We start from the raw sequence: 18,842 nt of genomic DNA on the forward strand, positions 1-18,842 counted from the left end.
TTATCCCCAGATTTATCATCGTCGCCTTCATCGTCATCAAGCACCAGTTTCCTCTTGCGAGGACCCGTCTGACCAGTTGATTTGGAGGTCTGAGGCTGCGGATCTGGTCTGATCGTTGGCCCTCCACCTCCCTGAGCAGTGTGTTGGCGAGGAGACCGGCGCTGAGTGACTGGTGGATCTGACTTCATCAGTGCATATTCCTGAACAAGATGCTTCCATAGTTAGTCAATTCAGCATGAAGACGAAATTATGTTCTGATCATAGTTTGAAGATTTCCGATACATACCTGCGGAGGCGGATTGAATGCATTATATGGCACGACTGGCAGCTGGTGTGAGTAGCTGACGACGATTGCATTTGAGAAGATTTTATACATCCTCTCCTTCATGATTCTGAAATCCAGAGAGTCTGATTCTTCACGGTTAGGATCATACTTGCCGTCGAACTCGAATGCCGTGCGAGATCTTTCCTTGATTGGCGCTAGTCGGCATTTGATGAAATGCCGAGTGATCTGTTCTCCCTGTAAGCCTTGTTCTTTAAGATTTAACATACGATCCAACAACTCCAAGGCTTGTACTGCTTCATCTCCGATTGGAAGAGAGTTCCAAGTATCTTGGTACACTGGAGGAAGACAAGAGTACCCGGGAAGAGCAGGCTCGGGATTCTGGACATAGAACCAGTTTGCATGCCATCCTTTGTTCGAAGTCTTGAAGGGCATCGAGAAATATTTTTGACTCAGAGTTCCCCTTAGTTGGAATCCTGCCCCCCCGACTACACACGGTTTGTTCTTGTTTGGTTGGGGCTTGAGGAAGAAGATCCGGCGGAATAGGGCAAAGTGAGGTTTGATCCCCAAAAAGGCTTCACAAGCATGGACAAAATTGGCGATATGCACTATGGAATTCGGGTTTAGGTGATGCAAGCTGATTCCATAGAAATTCAAGATCCCGCGGAAAAATTTTGAGGTCGGAAGAGCAAAGCCGCCGTAGAAGAAATGCGAGAAGACCACAATCTCATGAGTATCCGGAGACGGGAAGGCCTCACCGTGCGCTGGTCGCCACCCGATGATCTCCTTGGCAGGGAGAACGCCGTGCGCCACCATCTCCTTAAGATTCTCCTCCGTTACATCGGATGACGCCCATTGGCCTTCGAAGCTTTCTCTCTCTTCCGCCATCAATTTCACTCAAATGTGCTGATTTGATTTGAGGGATGGCTTGGGAGAGGTGAGGGATTGAGGCAGTGGATCACGGGAAGGATTTTGATGCACTTTTCGGAGGTGGATTTGGCCGGAGTTGTGAACCCTAGTTCGCCGGCGCAGCTTTGCACTGTAGCAAGGAATGGGGAAAATGGCGAGCGTTCCGGCGGGGAAGACGAGGCGTCGCTTGGATTTCGGGTTTTATTGTTAAGGGTATCGGAAGTGCTAATGGGCCTAGGCCTGAACAGTACTTCAGCCCAATACTTTTAACAGCGTGGCCCATTGTGTTCCTTAGGGACTTAGGCATATTTTGCTTTGGCAATATTATGCGCACAACAGTGTTGCCCAATGCTGATCAAATCCTTTTTATGCGGTCATATAATTCTTTGGAATTATTGCAATGCAAATTAAAAAGGTGCCCGACAGAAAGGCGTTATGCTGTTTTTGCAAGCTCTTTTAGGCTACAAAAGCTGTTTGGGTTAACTAGGGATGACTTGTTTTTATTATAGTCATTTCCTTGGCATGTTATATGCCTGTTTTCATGGTAAATAGTCATGGCCTAGGCTATTCGACTTATTTATTACCATAATCTTTATAATACTTGATGGGTAATCTTTAGAGTTTTTATATTCGGATGCCTGTCGAGTGTGTTCATTCGTGAACCTTTTAGAGTGTAAACCACTCGGATTTCTTTTATTGTGGCTAAAAAGCAGTCGGCTAGCATGCCTATTTAGGCGCCGCGTATGCTTTTGTCATATAATGCACAATTGTGTTATTATTTTGTCTTTCAACTATATGTTTAGTTTGTTAACTAATCACATAGTTGGGGGCTACACCTAATTAGGTGCATCTATTCGATGCACCATATTCTTTATCTTTTCGCCCTTTACAGTCCACTCGGCAGATTTTGGCTTGAAGAGTTTGAAGTACTTGGATTATCATCTTTGAGAAGGCTATGATGGTCGACTGCAAAGGACTCGGGGGCTACTGTGGAGATTATGGGTATCCTATATCTACACGGCGATGGTATTTGAACTGGGTACAGGATACTTAATGTAGATAGAATATCTTATCTGTATCTCGGGTTTGTTTCTTAACTTGTGTATCAAGGAAACACCCTGAGAATTAGTCGGTTACGACTGTATTTTACCTGTATCTTCATATTCCGTTAGGAATATAGATTATCTTTTGTAACCCGGACTCCTTCCCATATATAAGGGGGGTCCGGGCGCCTCTAGGGGCATATGTTGATTTTTCCCGAATCATACAATCAATAATACACTCGGCGGATTCATCCCCGGACAGGAGTAGGGTATTACTTCTTTCATAAGAAGGCCTGAACCTGTATAAATCCTTTGTCTCCAAACCCATACACTTTTCTAGCTTGATAGCCACCCCCTTTATTATTGCCGAAATCTAGTTTCGACAAATACCAAGTCAATTTTTTTAAATTTTAACTACTGATAGCAAAAAATTTAAAAAATCAATCATGTAATTTGATGTACTAGTTTTATCATTAAACAAACTATCATAACATATCATTTAACTATTTTTATTAAAACATCTTACTTTTGCTGATATTATTGGTCAAAGTAGTATCTCGAAAACCGTCTTGAAGTCTAAAAATACTTATATTTTGGGACGGAGGAAGTACTTTAGTTTCTAACTAGAATCACCAAATTCAGTCCTAGACTTATAATTTACTACCTCCGTCCCAAAATATAGCAACGTCTAGATACATTGTCTTAGGATGGATCTTATTCCATACTAGACTGCTATATTCTGAGACGGAGGGAGTATGTTTTTCTCCGCCGCTGCACACTGGGAAGTAATCATGTGGTAGATCATCGGTTGATCCTCCTCAAACCGTACATTCTAGAGAACGTCTCGAATATGTGAAAGCAAGAACTGTCATCCTCCTCTTTGATTGGTCACTCACGGCAGGTCAATTCAATCATCTTTCGTTCGGAATTCGGAATTGATCCCGTACTCCCTCCGTTCCAAAAAAAAAACTTAATCTAGTACACGTTCCAACCAATACTAGATTAAGTTTTTTTTTGGACGGAGAGAGTATGCAACTCTTATCAAAAATATATACTCTAAACAGCAAATTTCAGAATGGCAACCAAATGAACAGCAAAATTTTAGCAAACATTGTTTCTTTTCTTGAGGAATATTGTAATCACATATTTGTAGTCGAATAAAGTACTAGCAGTGTTCACCCTCAAAATTTTAGCAAATTACTACAAGTCTGAAAAAAAAATATCAATTTTTCACACTTCTTATGTTTGTTGAGAAATTAGCAACATTTTCCCTTTTCTTCTGTGCCTGCTGATCAATAAGCAATGCTAAGCTGGCTTCTTCACACTTCACTCATACAGCAACATGTTTCTTTTCTTTTGTATTCTTTTTCTTGCTGCTCCTCGGTTACTTCAAAAAAATAGCACCCCTGCAACAAAAGAAGTAAAAAAAGGAAAAGCACCACGCAGAGACACACACAAACACAAGCCGACCATACTTCTCCCAGTTAGCTTTAGTTTCCCTGCTTCTCTCATTTCCTGCTCCTCTTTTGCTTTCCCCTATCGCTTCAGATGATTCATGCGTCATACCATGCAGTGCAGATTTTTTTTTCTCTTTTTTTTTTGTTGAGGAATTTCACTTTTGATGAATAGTAACATTTGATGCAGTGAAATTGCAAAACAACAATGAATTGTTCACACACACACACACACGAACTGAGTTGAATATACATCATCGAACAGCTTGTCAGGTTGGCCGCTCTGAAGTCTGAACCTATACTGACAATAAGAACAGAAGGGACTCTTGGCAAGAGAATGATGGCCAATTCGGCATCTCTGGCTTCTTAATTACACACAAGAAAAAAGGGAAAGAAAGAAAGAAAAAAGAGGAATCACCATAGATTCAAATCAAATCATGGAAGAATATGCGAAAGATTGGTCAAAAAAATGGCAGATTTCTTGAGAGGGAAGATTGCAACTTTTGTACATACCCCCACTACCAAAATCCTCTTCAGTAAAGGAGAAGCTAGCTACCTCTTTGCACAAAGCCAATGATCCTCCATCTTATGCATTGCCGGTAGAGCTGGCTAGTGCACATCATATAGCTCCTTCAGTCTCATCCAGATGCTCACTGGAAGAAGGGCTTTCTTCTTCTTCTCCGGCTAGTCTCTCCGCCGCGGCGCAACCGTCGTCTTCCCGGCACGCCTGAAAAGCCACATTTCTGTCAGCCATGGAGCTTTGGTAACCAACCTAGCAGAAGGTGAGTTGAAAGCTTTTCATGTAAGTTTGAACCTAATGTGCTTAATATTTGAAAATTTTAATTGTTGATGTTCAGAACCATGGCCCTCTTACTTACTGACCTGTGAGACCCACTGACAAATGCTGATATGCTGTTCTTTTGTTTTGTTATATATGTGGTGACAATAGTACTGTGTTGCCAATCATTTGTCTGAGATGCTTATCTTAGTTGGTTTCAGATAAACTAAACAAAAGCAGGGAGCAGAGATGATGAGGACATATTGTTCCAGTAGTGGAAGCTTAGATGCCTCAAATACTAATAACATAAATGGGCTGCTATTGATTATGTGTAAATAAATAAATCATCACCCTACTTGCTAAAACTAATATTTGTTATTTATTATAGGTGTAAATCATTTTGTGTTTTACTTTGATTTCTTATGCATTTTGTTAGTTTGTTTCTGAACAAACATATGCAATGTACATTGCATGCCTGAACTGACAACGAGCAGAGCAGAGTAGTCGTCAGACAGCATGAGCAGAGTATCAAGGAATGTTCATGCATGGCACAGTCGTCCATTCCAAGCCATTTTGGTCCATGTTTCTACTCGAATTTAGTACTCGAAATGCCATAAAATTTCTGAAGAAAAAAGAAAATGCAGGGTATGAGTCGTATGACTGAACAGCAATGCATGCATGATGCATCAACGAACCTGTTGTGAATAGGGTCAGGCCCCTTGGGGATCCTCCTCTTGCTGCCTCTGAACTCGTCTGCACCGGCCGAGTACCTCGCCGGCGACCCCGCCGTCAACTCCGTCCACCTCCCGCCGCCGCCGCCGCCAGCGGCCGCAGCACTCGTACCCTTCACAGCATCCATCGTCGTTGTCGTCGCCACCAAGACGCAGACGCAGAAGAAGAAGAAGAAGAAGAAGAAGACAAGAACTATCCTGCAGCACGCCATTGCCCTTAGCAACCTCTCTGACCGCCGCCTGATTCCCATATAGAAACAAGAGGAGACAAGACCCTTCTTCTTCTTCTTCTTATCGACTTATCTCAATTCTCTCCTCGATCTCAAGGAAGAAGGAATGGCATGTCGTGTCGTTGAGCTGTAGGAGAAGCAGAGAGCCAAGAGCCAAGCCAAGGTGTATGAAGCTACCAGACAGTGTTCAGAGAAGAGAAGAGAAGTTCAGAGAGAGGATGTATGATGATGATGACAACGACAATGACAACAACACTGACAAATGCCAAGGAATGTAAGGAAGCATGACACGATCTTAATTAGGAGAGGAGTACAGTGCAACACTGATAAATTGCTCAGCTAATGCGGCTTTTCATGGGGGTGGATTTGAGGTGATGGGAATCTGTGATTCTTATCCCCTCTCCTGCTGCAACGCATGGATGGATGCTTGCTTCGGTTTTTCTTCGCTTCTTTCTTTTTTTTCTCTCTTCTCATTCGCTTTGCGTCTCTTTGCGTGATATGCTTTGCTTTGGGTGGTGATGGTTGCTTTCTTTCTCTCGCTGCTGCTGCTGCTGCTGCTGCTGCTCGCGTCTTCCCCAGCTAGCTATAGCTTTGCTCTTTGTTCTTTGCCTTTGCGAGAGAGGGGGTTCAAAGCAAATCTGCCGCGCTTTTGTAGGACCAAGCATGGGGGATAGTGAGCTGAGCAACGTGAGTTGAGTGAGTGTTTGAATCTCCTGAAGATGAAGATAAAGATGAAGATTAAGATTAAGATTAAGTGTTTTACGCAAAACAAGGTGATAATAACGTGTGATTAATTGAGTTTCAATTATTACAAACTTGAAAAATGGATTAGTATAGAAAGTTTTCGCACGAAACGCACCGTTTAGCAGTTTGAAAAGCGTGCCACGAGTATCCAAAATTTAATCTTGCTTGCAGAAGAAACGAACAGGGCTGAGTGTTGCTTCAGTTTTGAGCTCTCCTCTCTTTGGAACTTTGTGGGTCCTCTCTCCATCTTTTTGCATTGCTAGCTTCTTCTTCTTCTTCCGGCCTCCTTTCACACTCTCTGCCCACACACCCACGGAATCTCTCCTAAGCTTCTTGATTTCCTTTCTTTTCTTTGTTTCTTTCTTTCTAGTTCGAGATTTTTTCTTGAGCAATTTTACGGTCCTTGAGGAGGTACTATGAGGTACCACTTTTTCTATTGTAAATTTAATATCTCTTAGTACCTAGGTACTATGAGGTACCAAATTTTACACTAAATTTTTGGTACCTCATGGTACCTCGTAAAGGACCGTAGAATTGCTCTTTTTTCTTTATACGGACGGACTTTGTTTATGGATGGTTCTTGCTTGTGGCCATGGATCCCACATGTCGTGGTTTCTTGGTGCCATCGGCTTGGATGTGCGTCGATATTCGTGCGCAATTTCGAATGAGGTCATTAATTGATACTCCCTCCATCCCATAATACGAGATAATTTTAGAGGGATATGACACATGACAATACTCGGTAGAATATATCGCATCCCTTCAAAATCTCTTATATATGGGACGTAGAGAGTAGATTATTGTTGTCTATATAATCTTCTCTTTCATCTTTCTCTTCCCTTCCCTTCCACCATAAAATTCTACTAGTATATATGACACCTGCTCTTAGATGTAACATTACAATATTATTGATGCCCTGATATGGTAGGATTAAAATGGCCGAAAATGATATTATTTTTACGGAAATGGTATAGCTAGGATTATTTTTATATTTTTAAATGTAACTCGATATTTTTTTTCTTTTTTATTAATGTAGGATTTTCAACTTTTGATAGGACGTTGTGGCTACCTTTTCTATTAATTTAAGATAATGATGTATAGATAAATTTTGATTGTGCCTCCCAACTCATCATGTGCTAGTTCTTACAACCGGATATATTACCCATATAAAATGCCGGAAATTTGGCCATGTTGTTTTCTATCTCTAAATAAATTAACAGAGTTGTTGTAGGATCCATGTTCTATCTGAAAAATATAATATGAAGTATTCCTACGACCTCTCACAAAACACGCGAACGGGTCCTTGTAAAATTTGAGCATAATTTATTTAAGGGGCAAGTGAGACTAACATCAATTTTGTCAGTGACCCACTAACTGCAGAACACAAGACAAGGACAAGGAGCACAAGCTCTGTAGAGGAACACTAAAAAAACGAGATTTCTCCAAACATTTTTTTCTAAATTGTGAGTATGTTGAGAATTGAACACGGTATTTTTGAGGTTGAAACCACACGCTCCATATCACTGTACTAAGGATATCTCTGAAAGGGAAACACTTAAAAAAAATAAGCATTAATATGGCCCATATATATGAAGTGTCCAAAGAAGGAAGAACAAAGCAGTTAGCAGATAACAGGTAGGCCCAAGTACATGAGTTCAAAACAAGGTATTGTCCAAAATTTGAAGGAATAATTGTACTTGCACACAATCATTTCGCTTCTTCCGCTCACTTTTACTTTCTTTTTTTTATTCCCCTTTCGACAGTCACCTCTTTGGCTTACTGACAAAGGATCGAATTATGAGAGAGATTATGCCAAATTAAGAATAAATGCCTTTTTAATCCAAAACTGGTAGAAAAGAGATTGCCCACTTCACTGGCATTTTGTCCTTAAATGGCTCATCAACCAAACCAAATCAATAAAGTACAAGAACATTCAATTGACAGAGCTTGAGAGGTTGTAAAAAAACAATTCATTTCAAGTCACTCAGCTTGTAACAGTCCTCATCAAATCAACCTTTCTTACGACATAAAGACTCTCATTGCCAAAAATTCCTTCCAACTATTGTATATGAGTTAGACAAAGTTCTAAACTAACTATTATCTCTGTTCTCAAATTAATTATGTTTTGCATATTTGTAATAAAAAATTAATAAGATTTATTATGGAAAACTGGCATAAAAAAATTTCCATGGAAAATACTACTATACGTTACATTGATTAAAAAATTGTTACAGTCAAAGATGAAGATGCAGGAACGTGGAAGTAAATAAAACAAAAAAGTTAGAATCACGGCCAATCTATTCCGGCCTCATCTTTTTCGCTTATGCTTATACTCTCTCCGTACTTATAAAGGAAGTCGTTTAGGACAATGTTTAAGTCAAACCTTGGGAATATAAATCATGAATAACTCTCAAGTTATTGAGTTTGAAAATGTAAAAATTATATGAATAGATTGGTCTTGAAAAATATTTTCATAAAAGTATACACACATCACTTTTTAATAAATATTTTTATATAAATAAGAAGTCAAAATTATGTTTTGGAGACCGTGTCGCTGTCCTAAACGATTTCCTTTACGAGTACGGAGGGAGTACTTATCAGACAAAATTTAAATTTTCAACCTTAAATTTGGAGTTGTTTTTGACTTTTTCATCGAAGTTTATTTTTCAGCCTTTGTTTTTAGAACGCTAAGAACATGTGTATAAAAGTTTTATTCACAAATTACTTTTCGTTTGTAAATATGCCGTTTGACTTATTCCACAAATAAGCGAAACGATGAAGCCGTTCATATCTTTTACACTTTTACTGAGATTTTGAGATTTTGTGTGATCACATAGATGAGCGTGCGTATGTATGAACACCAGTATTTGTACAGTATTCAAAATAAACCTACATCAAAACACTTTATATATAGTGCATTTAAGCATGCATCCACCCACTTTAATTAGCCTTTAGCTAAGCCATCAAACGTGCAGGTTGGCAGCAGAGAGGGCTTTTTTATTTTTTTCTCTTGCTCCGAGAGATTTTTCCGAAAGAGCCCCTGCACTTTCCTCCTTTCCCAGACGACGACGGAAAGTCCCCAGTCAAATACGGCCGTCTTTAGCTTCACTCAACTCGATCGCTACCTCGTGTAATCTACTCATTGCTACCATTCATCCATGTTTTTTTGTTGAGATAGATTTAGAGATCCTTTAGTAAAAAGAGCGTATATCCTGCAGGCAGATGCATGTGATCCATCTATACGAATCAGGTGTCTTTTTTTTTCTTTCAATCTACGTACTTTGAGATGAAGACGATGATGATGATGAATGAATGAATCTAGCCTGGTTATTCCAATCTTTTGTTAAAAGAGTAGATGGCCGTATATACCCTTGATCTGGCATCTCTGCACGTATGTGTACCTCGATCCGGGAGCGTATAGATGCTCTGTAAAAACATGCCCTTTTTTCTTGATGCAAAGTTTATGACAGATTATGGGATGGAATTAATTAATTTCTTTGAAGTATATGAGAGCAAATTTTATAGAAGATTAGGTGGTCGTCGCCTCTAATTTTATCCATCTAAACTTGTGCATTAATACATTATCTCTAAATTAGCTCTACCACGCCAATCTCAATAGTTTATTTTATTTGTTTGCCTAATTCACTCTTCATTTTTCTCCTTTTTTTTCGAGTTTGTGCAGAGGCTTGCATTCTCTTTTTTTTTCTCTCCTTCACTTTATTATATTAGTTTATGTGATATTTTAGGGCAAGTGTACAGTAGGTTATACACTTGTGGTACTTGCTCTGAGATTCGCCGTTTGATCTTCGGCACAACTTCTTCAAAGTGCAAAGCATTGTTGAACGATGTGCGTTTGCGTGATTGGTTGGTTAGGAATTTTGTGTCGTGTCTCAAAGTGAGAGACGAATGATCAGGTCACAGGCTCAAGCACAGTAGTCCACCTTGGTGTCTTCGCATCCGGTTTTTGTACCGTCCATCCAATTTGCTTCAGCCTGATTCATAGTAGTACTCCTAACCAAAACCCAGCTACTTATGCTATACTGATCAGTGATTGGATTAAGTTATCACCGAGTGGAGAACATTGTAGCACAATACAAAATTACAGTTAATACTGCTAGTGCATGTTCAGATTTATAGTCAAGACCCCTTACATTTAAGGACAAAGGGAGTAGTAATGTGATGGAATCAAACCACTCTATAGAAATGTTTATGAAAAAATCTGTATATATTTAGATGAGATCGCATTGACAGAAGATTTATCCTACTCAAACGAGCATAGGAAGATGGCAACTATAAATCTGTAAAAAAAAATTGAAAGATTGTTATAAAATTATTATAAGAGTTCAAGATAAGAGAAATGAAACAAACTAATCTCCTGAAACAGATTTTCTATGGATATTAAGGAGAGTTGAAATTCAATGAAAGACTGTTGTGGTTAGTTGAGATAAAAAAAATGAAGAGAGAGAGATGGTTATTTTTTAGAAGTGTAGAGGGAAGAGGGGGAGGGAGAGAGTTTCCCCACCTAAATCTTGTATTGATCATTATAAAGATACATAGCACCGTTTTTAGAACAAGGGAGTGGATAGAATATTAAAAGCACAACATAAGGGATGAAGAGAAAGACAACATAGCACACAAACATGAAGAAAAAAATATGAAGCCACGAAGATACTAATGTTAAGGGCTCATAACACCGGTTTACACCACTTTTGAGAACATCAACTTGCTGACTTAATACTGAAAAATTGAGGGCTACATCACTTGTCTTCATGAAACCAACCAAACATGTCTTCATGAAACCAACTAAGCCTGCCTATTAGGTTGTTGTTCTTTCCGATGCCACCCAAAACCCTTTGAGGGGAGGGGAGATGATGGGCATAGCTTCAAAGGTGGGTCGTTGTAGAAGTATGAGTAGATCCAAGATATGATCTAAGAGCTTGCTACCCAGTTTTCAACTAGATGAGTAAGCCTAACCTCCAACGCACATTAGATATGAAAACCTTCATTCTAAAAAGCTGATCTCCAACTACCATCTGATTGCCACTCAATTAGACGCCTACTTAAAGGGAGGGAGGGGCGCTAGAAGATAGCAATGCGATCCAAGAGGGTTCAGCGGATAGGAGCTAAATTAGCATGAATGACATAAGCAAACAAAGGAGAAAAACGAAGGCAAAAAATGCTTTCAAGAGGCAAATGCTAAAAAAATGATATATGACGAAAGACAATGGCCTTAACAAATGGGAAAGTGCACTAAGAATGTTTACCTAGCTACCTATCGGACCAAGGTGGCAACAAACTGAGAGGAAGCAAAAAAGATCAAATTGTTGGAGGTTGGAGCAAAGGAAAGGGCAAACACCCGCCATGCCAGAAACAAAGGAGATCAGCTCTACCATCGCTTATCATGGTTGCAAATTGCTAGGACTCATAACCTTCCTGACGAGCAACTATTTTCTAGTGGATGGATATGTGTGCCGCCAACTGTTCTATGAGAAGCCAATTCTCGTTTATCGAAGCCATGGTCGGCTAGAAATGCTCTACCTTAGCGGCAAAGGCAATTGTTTCCAATGAAGGTGACTAGCTGCTGAGAGGAAATTGCAGATGAAACAACAAAGGACAAGGGGATACTCGCAAAGGAGACATGATGTCTATGACCAAATCCGACCCTAGCCTGCACGAAGGAGGGAGACAAGGTAGGGGGAGATAGGGAAGAGAACGAATGTCGGACGAGATAAATGATGATAGGAGATAATGATGTGGAGCACAGAGCCGTAGACCGGCTAGAACTCATCGGGTGTCATCGGCAAGCTACGTCGCCTAAGCACCTTCAAGCCCTCTCCTAGCACCAGTTTTAAGGTCCAGGTGATAGCAAATGTGAAAAAATGTTAAGGCAAGGAAGAAAGAGAAAGGGAGAAAGAGGACTAAGAAGATGGATAGAGAGGACCTTACAGGAGGTGGGGCTGCCGTCAGCTATGGCAAAGGGTAGGTATTAGGGTTAAGACTCAGGAGGGTCCTCGCTTCTCAGGTCATTCGGAGGAGCAAGATACCATGAACAATTGCTATGATTGGTTGATATAAATAAATATGCAAAATCTAAATCGAGAGCACTCTCGATTTAGTCATAACGAGCGACCCCCATCAGCATTATCTAGATATGTGTTAACTTAAAGAATCTTACTTTACTATAGTACTAATCCATTAAGTAAGTAGGGAAAATATTCCTATCATCTATGCTTCAAATAAATTTTCTCTTAAATTACTCATCCGATTTACAATCCAATTACACCGTTGTGTTCGTAACAATTAAATCTTTACAACAAGATCTTACATGATTATATTTTGATAAAAAATCACAAATTACTTTTATGATATGTCTAAATTACTTTTAGACTTCACTAAGTTACTTCTTAAACATATAAAAGTAAATTCAGTAAAATCTAAAAGTAATTTACATATATTATAGAAGTAACTTAGAACAAAAAAAAGTAACTTTGGCATGTCATTTGAAATAAATCCGTTGTAGAGATAAAAATATGACTCTATCTAGAAATTAATTTAATCAGCACAAATTATGAAATTAAGTAAAAACAATAATAAAAATAATCACCTCAGAGCATTATGAATGTATAGGAAGTATTTTAATAAAATCTAAAAGTAACTTTTATATATATATATATATATGATAATTCGTTTAATGAAAAAGACATTAATTAAAGTTACCTTCGTTTTGTTCTAAGTTACTTATATAATATATGTAAATTATTTTTACTCTTTATTGAATTTACTTTTATATGTCTAATAAGTAATTTAGTGAAATCTAAAAGTAATTTAGATATATTATAAAAGTAAATTATTATTTTTCATAAAAATATAATCATGTGAGATCTTGTTATAAAGATTTAATTGTTACGAACACAACGGCGTAATCGGATCGTAGATCAGATAAGTAGTTTAAGAGAAAATTGTATTCGAAGTATATGTAGATAGTGTCTCTCATGGATGGAGTGGTAGCTACCGCCAGTTGTGTAGTCATGTCCAAATAAATATGTTAAGCCGTGAAAATTAACTATAATATAAAATTTAAATGTTAGAATTAACAAAGTTTTAAAAAAGAAAGCAATATTACCTCTAAACTAATGCACGTCAAATACAATGCATCTAGTACACGACGCAGCACAAGCACGACAACTGCTTGGACCTGGTCAGCGCTGCTGACGTGTGAATGGCGTGTGGCCCATCGCGACACGCTCTCTGTCAAGGCGCCGCGAGCACGTCACCGCGAACCGCATCCATCCGCACCCCGCCCGGATCGCGACACGTGACGCGACCCCCGCCGTCGGATCAGGCCCCGCGTCGCCATCCAACCCCCACCCCACGAACCTCGACGCCTTCCCGTCCAGGTTCACTTCCCCACTCCCCCACCTCGTCATCTTCCTCCTCCTCCCCACACCACCACCCCCAGATCCCGCAAACCGCGAAACAAACCACCCCCGCATCTCTCTCTCTCTCTCTCTTCGTCGAGCTCCTCCTCCTCCGCTGCTGCTGCCGCCCATGGCTTCGTCGTCGAAGAGGAGAGGCGGGGCTGGAGGTGGAGGAGCGGAGAAGAAGGACCTCTTCCATGTCGTCCACAAGGTGCCCGCAGGGGACAGCCCGTACGTCAGAGCCAAGCACCTGCAGGTGATTGCACTTGTTCTTCTTCTTCTCTGTTCTTGCCGATTCTCTATTGAGCTTTTTCCTCTTCTTGATGAGTAGGAGTAGTATAGTAGACGATTCATGATTGTACCAGCTAATTAACCAGCATTGAATTGGTAGGTATAGGGTATAGCTTAGCTTGATTATGATTATGCACGAGTGTTCCGTTTGTCAGTTGTGATAACTTGTATTCAATCCGAGTGAGTTTTTTTTTATTAATTCGGTATGTTTAATTTAGGAATTTTTTCATGCCAATTGGCGGTTTTCTTGGCACTGAAAGGAGGGTATCTCTCGCGTTGATTATTAGATCTCCTTTTTTTTTCTTTTCCTAATTCTTGCCGTAAATATTTTCCTGTCCATGAAATTATAGCCGCAAACTGACTCGTTTTCCTTTCAATAGTAACGGCTAACTGTCGTCGTATGTTTATCCCCAAGGTTGTTGTTTAGTTTGATATTAATTGGAGTTATTCAGTTATTTGCTTTGTCTCTTTGCAGTTTGCACCATAGTAGTAGTACTGTTCATTGAATCGTTGACTGTATTATGATCCAAACACAGGGATGATTTGATTGCCTAATTTTGAGGTCCACGAGATTAATATTGAACTACTTATCATGCTTTAAAAAAAATCCAGTCACACACTTTAATTCAGGATTAGTAGAGACACAAGAATTTACTGAAGTTCTCACAGAATTCAGTAGTAGTTGCTAACCTCGGCAAAACAACTTCGTTTCGATGAATCAGCTTGTCGATAAGGATCCGGAGACAGCCATCGTGTGGTTCTGGAAGGCGATCAACTCCAGGGACAAGGTGGATAGTGCCCTGAAGGACATGGCTGTGGTGATGAAGCAGCAGGATCGCGCCAAGGAGGCGATAGAAGCCATCAGATCATTCAGGCACCTCTGCTCAAGGCAGGCTCAGGAGTCCCTTGACAACCTTCTGATCGACCTCTACAAGGTGTGTTTCGTTCTAGTTCTACCTGCATATCTCACAAAATTACTAACAAAATGATTGCTGCGGTGTACTGACAATATGCGGGATTTCATTTTCAGAAATGTGGCAAAGTCGATGAACAGATCGATCTACTGAAACAGAAGCTGAAGATGATATACCTTGGAGAGGCCTTCAACGGGAAGGCGACCAAGACAGCACGTTCCCATGGGAAAAAGTTCCAGGTCTCTATCCAGCAGGAGACTTCTCGCATTCTGGTACAGATTACCGCTCCCCCTGTTACTCCTACTGATTGGTAATTTGGCATGTCAATGCTGCATTCAGTTACACTCGAAGTTACTGAAACCTTCTTGTGTGCATATTACAGGGCAATCTTGGCTGGGCTTACATGCAGCAGAGCAACTATTCAGCCGCTGAATTGGTGTATCGCAAGGCGCAAAGCATTGAGCCTGATGCCAATAGGGCATGCAACCTTGGGCTGTGCCTAATTAAGCAGAGCAGGCATGATGAAGCAAGACAAGTACTTCATGATGTTGTGCTACGCAGAATCTCCGGATCGGAAGATGACAAGGTGGTAGCCCGAGCTAAGCAGCTTCTCCATGAACTTGAGCCGGTGACGCATGTTACGTCGCCAAATAATGCTGGGCTGAGTGTCAGTGAAGAGATCATGGAGAGACTAGACCTTGTGTTGAACGAATGGACGCCGTTCAGGTCAAGGAGGCTGCCGGTATTTGAGGAGATAGCTACCTTAAGGGACCAAATTGCTTGTTGATCCCTTTATTCGCAAGGTTTTTGTTCTTTTGCTTAATGTGCATACGGGTGCGTTGCCTTAGAAATTCATGTGCATATGTAGAGGCTGTTGTGGGCTTGTGGCAGTGCGAGTAATGGAGTAAAGGTTGTGATGTTCAGATAGATATCATATAGCTAGAGATCATGCAAAGCATCCAAGGAATAGTGTATTTTGTCTTCATGTTCTATGATGCTTATAATGTGTTGTAAACATTCTACAGACTACAAGAAATCCAAGTGTACACTTCACTTGGCTTGTTGGAATCAAAAACTGGAAGACTGAAATGGTTTGGTTTCAAGTTTGCAGCACAAAATGTCTCTTTCTCTGAAGTAAAAATGAAAATCTTCGCTATGGAATGCAGAGTTGGTCCTAGAGATGTATACTTCCGTTATCCTTTTTTTAAAAATACTAATACAAAGTTGAAAGGAAACAAAATGATGGGGAAAACAAAAATCAGTCAGATCATATCAGACAAGCATTTCCAGTTCGAACTGGCCTGTTTAGTTCCAAAGTTTTTTTCTAAACTACCAACTTTCCATCGCATCAAACCTTTCATACACACATAACTATTCTATCACATCGTACCAATTTCAATCAAACTTCCAAACTTCAGTGTGAACTAAACACATCAGTGTGAATTACTAACAACAGAGAGCAGCATACATCAAAGTATCAAACAGCCAAACACCATCTATATTCCGTGACAGAAAGGCACCCAAGAATTGGATGACTAAAAGAAATTGCAGTATTATTCATGAACAAACTCCAACATTAATATTCACAAATTGAGTATTTGCTTTCTTTCTGATGTTTCTGTCACTACACCATTTCTTTTCAAGCTAATAGTAACTGTACAAATCTACTTCCCCATGTCAGAGAACAGAGCAAAAGTAAGTTCCATCCTAGATGAGTGAAAACTCACAACAGGTACAAGAATGTGTTAAGTTCTGAACACCAGAAAATTCGCGTGTCAGAGCACTGAACTACTCTCCATTCTTCATACACTGATGCGTGCCGTATGCCCATTTCCAAATGGAAATTGAAGAGCACTCGCCACTGCAGATACAGAATTTACACAAAAAAAAAACATAAGTAAACTGTTTCACAAATGTTACCATGTCAGCAACATGCACGAGCACAAAAAGTTCAGAAAACTTGCACCTCTGGAGGAGTGCAAGACGAGGACGAACTCCATGTCTCTGTTGCCGGGGGGGAGGTCGAGGACGACGGGGAACAGCCCCGGCGGCGGCGCGGCGCACCTCCGGCGGCAGACGACGAAGTCCTCCCGGCGCGCCTCCTCCTCCAGCCGCCGGCGCAGCGCCGCGAGGCTCTGCTCCTTGAACGTGAAGTACCTCCACGTCCCCTGGTCGAAGTCGTCCACGCGGCCGTCGTCTCTCGCCGTGTTGTAGAAGATCGTCCGCGCCACCAGCGCGCCCGGCGCCGCCTCGCTCGGCGGCTCCTCCTCCTCCTCCCCCTCCTCCGGCGGCGGCGGCGGCTTCACCACCTTCAATTCCTAGAGAAAGAGAGATCCCATTTGCAATTCAATTATTCAAGAATTCAAGATTATGCACATCTCAGCTTAAGAATTCAAGATGGAAGAAAGCCAAGCACCTTGGCGGAATAGAATCTGACGAAAGCAGTAGTGAACGCCGTGTCGGGCTCCGACGTGGCGGCCTCGAGGCGGGCGTCGCAGGACAGGGCGCGGCAGCGCGGCGGCGGCGCCTCCGATTCCGGGACGACCTCGACGACCCAGGAGCTCTCCTCGGGGGCGGCGTCGCGGTCGACGGTGACGGCGTTCTCCCGCGGCGTGAGCCCGAACCTGGCGCGGAGGAGGCGGCCGTAGAGCCCCGTGAGCGTGAGGTGTTCCCCCTCGCGGCGCGGCGTCCACAGGAAGGCGCCGTCGTTGGGGCTGGGCGGCGAGCCCGCCTGGATGACCCAGCAGCACGCCGCGGAGCCGCGGCAGCCGCCGTCGAGCGCGGCGGGGAGCTCGGTGGCGCAGAGGTAGAGGCCCCGGTGTCCCTGCAGCCTGACGTAGTCGTCGCCGGAGGTCTCCACGGCCCAGACGGTGCCCCGGCAGTTGCGGCGGTAGCCGTGGGTGACGGCCTCCCCGCCGCCGCCGCCGCCGTCGTCCGCCGCGCAGAGGTACGTGCCCAGGTGGCTCCTGAGCCGCACCGACCTCGCGTTCTCGAAGACCTCCATTGCTGCCGCGGGGCCAAGAAACCAAGAACCGCTTCTTGATTTGGAGAGACGGGTTTGGGCGGGAGGAGGAAGACGAGGCTAGTTGGGGGGGTATTATTGTCCTTGGCAATTCCAACCTTAACGGCTTCCGATTGTGGTAAACCGACTACGTGGCACTTTATGGGGCGTTGGGATCTAGGATCAACGGCTCAGATTCGGCACAATTTAGGTATCTCACGCTTCAGTGCTTCACCGCCATCATCATTTATCAGCAAGTACATGAGACCATTTCCTGTTACTTGTGACTGCACGCTAAGGTTTTGTTCGGTTTGGAAGGGGTTAAAGGGGATTGAAGGGGTTTAAGGGAAAATAATTCCACACCACAATAGATGTGGAATAAATCCCCTACAATCCCTCTCTCTTGGGATTAACCGAATATAGCCTAAGGAGGATTACTCGTGCCACTTTGTTTTCGAACTCTCCATTCCTACATTTCAGGGGAAATTTGCCAAATACTTCGATATTAAATTTATTTATTTATAGTAAGTACTCAAAGTGCTCAATTTCTCTTCGTGTTTGGGGTGTATTTTAGGCCCATTTATAGCAGTGGAGTAAGTTCCACTTTAACTCCCTCAAATATACATCTAATCTAATTCATATCCATCAATAGTAATACTAGATATCTTGAACTCCTAACAAATAAAATCGGTACAAAATGATTTCCTCGGTGGTTTTAAGGGTGGTTTCCACTAGCGTGGCTCGTTTACTAGTCCAAACATCGAGTCAGCATGTGATGCCCGTCAATGGGCTGTAACCAAATAGGATATTTGTAGAGTATGAGAATCATTGGTGCCAGGGTATACGCGAGTTTGAGGTAAAAGAGATAGGAGGCATGGATTTTTATACATGTTCAACCTCCTTACCTGATAGACAATAGCCCTACTCCCGTTGGCTAAATCTAGTGTTTTATATATCAGTACCATATATAGTACAATATCTGGGATGACCTAATCTAGTCGCTGCTGACCTAAATAGTCCTTGTAGCATCCGAGTAGAACTATATT

The 18,842-nt window shown here is 41.7% G+C and overlaps 3 protein-coding genes across 3 annotated transcripts; 1 reads left to right on the top strand and 2 right to left on the bottom strand.

The window, feature by feature from the left end:
* Window positions 1-4,015: 4,015 nt before the first annotated feature.
* On the bottom strand, window positions 4,016-5,850 carry LOC4339250 (uncharacterized). Its single transcript, XM_015783431.3, has 2 exons — window positions 5,163-5,850; window positions 4,016-4,416 (listed from the first exon to the last, which is right to left on the bottom strand). The coding sequence occupies exons 1-2, from the start codon at window positions 5,447-5,449 to the stop codon at window positions 4,374-4,376; spliced, it is 330 nt and encodes a 109-aa protein (XP_015638917.1). The 5' UTR covers window positions 5,450-5,850; the 3' UTR covers window positions 4,016-4,373.
* Window positions 5,851-13,629: 7,779 nt separating this feature from the next.
* LOC4339251 (protein SULFUR DEFICIENCY-INDUCED 2) lies at window positions 13,630-15,898 on the top strand. Its single transcript, XM_015782413.3, has 4 exons — window positions 13,630-13,846; window positions 14,604-14,816; window positions 14,912-15,067; window positions 15,178-15,898. Exons 1-4 carry the CDS (start codon window positions 13,721-13,723, stop codon window positions 15,580-15,582), a joined length of 900 nt encoding a protein of 299 aa, XP_015637899.1. The 5' UTR covers window positions 13,630-13,720; the 3' UTR covers window positions 15,583-15,898.
* Window positions 15,899-16,334: 436 nt separating this feature from the next.
* On the bottom strand, window positions 16,335-17,838 carry LOC4339252 (uncharacterized). The gene is made up of 3 exons (XM_066310366.1): window positions 17,212-17,838; window positions 16,762-17,113; window positions 16,335-16,656 (listed from the first exon to the last, which is right to left on the bottom strand). The coding sequence occupies exons 1-3, from the start codon at window positions 17,797-17,799 to the stop codon at window positions 16,598-16,600; spliced, it is 999 nt and encodes a 332-aa protein (XP_066166463.1). The 5' UTR covers window positions 17,800-17,838; the 3' UTR covers window positions 16,335-16,597.
* Between the last annotated feature and the right edge of the window lie 1,004 nt (window positions 17,839-18,842).

The sequence above is a fragment of the Oryza sativa genome, chromosome 5 (assembly GCF_034140825.1).
Source record: "Oryza sativa Japonica Group chromosome 5, ASM3414082v1".
NCBI classification, from domain to species: domain Eukaryota; kingdom Viridiplantae; phylum Streptophyta; class Magnoliopsida; order Poales; family Poaceae; genus Oryza; species Oryza sativa.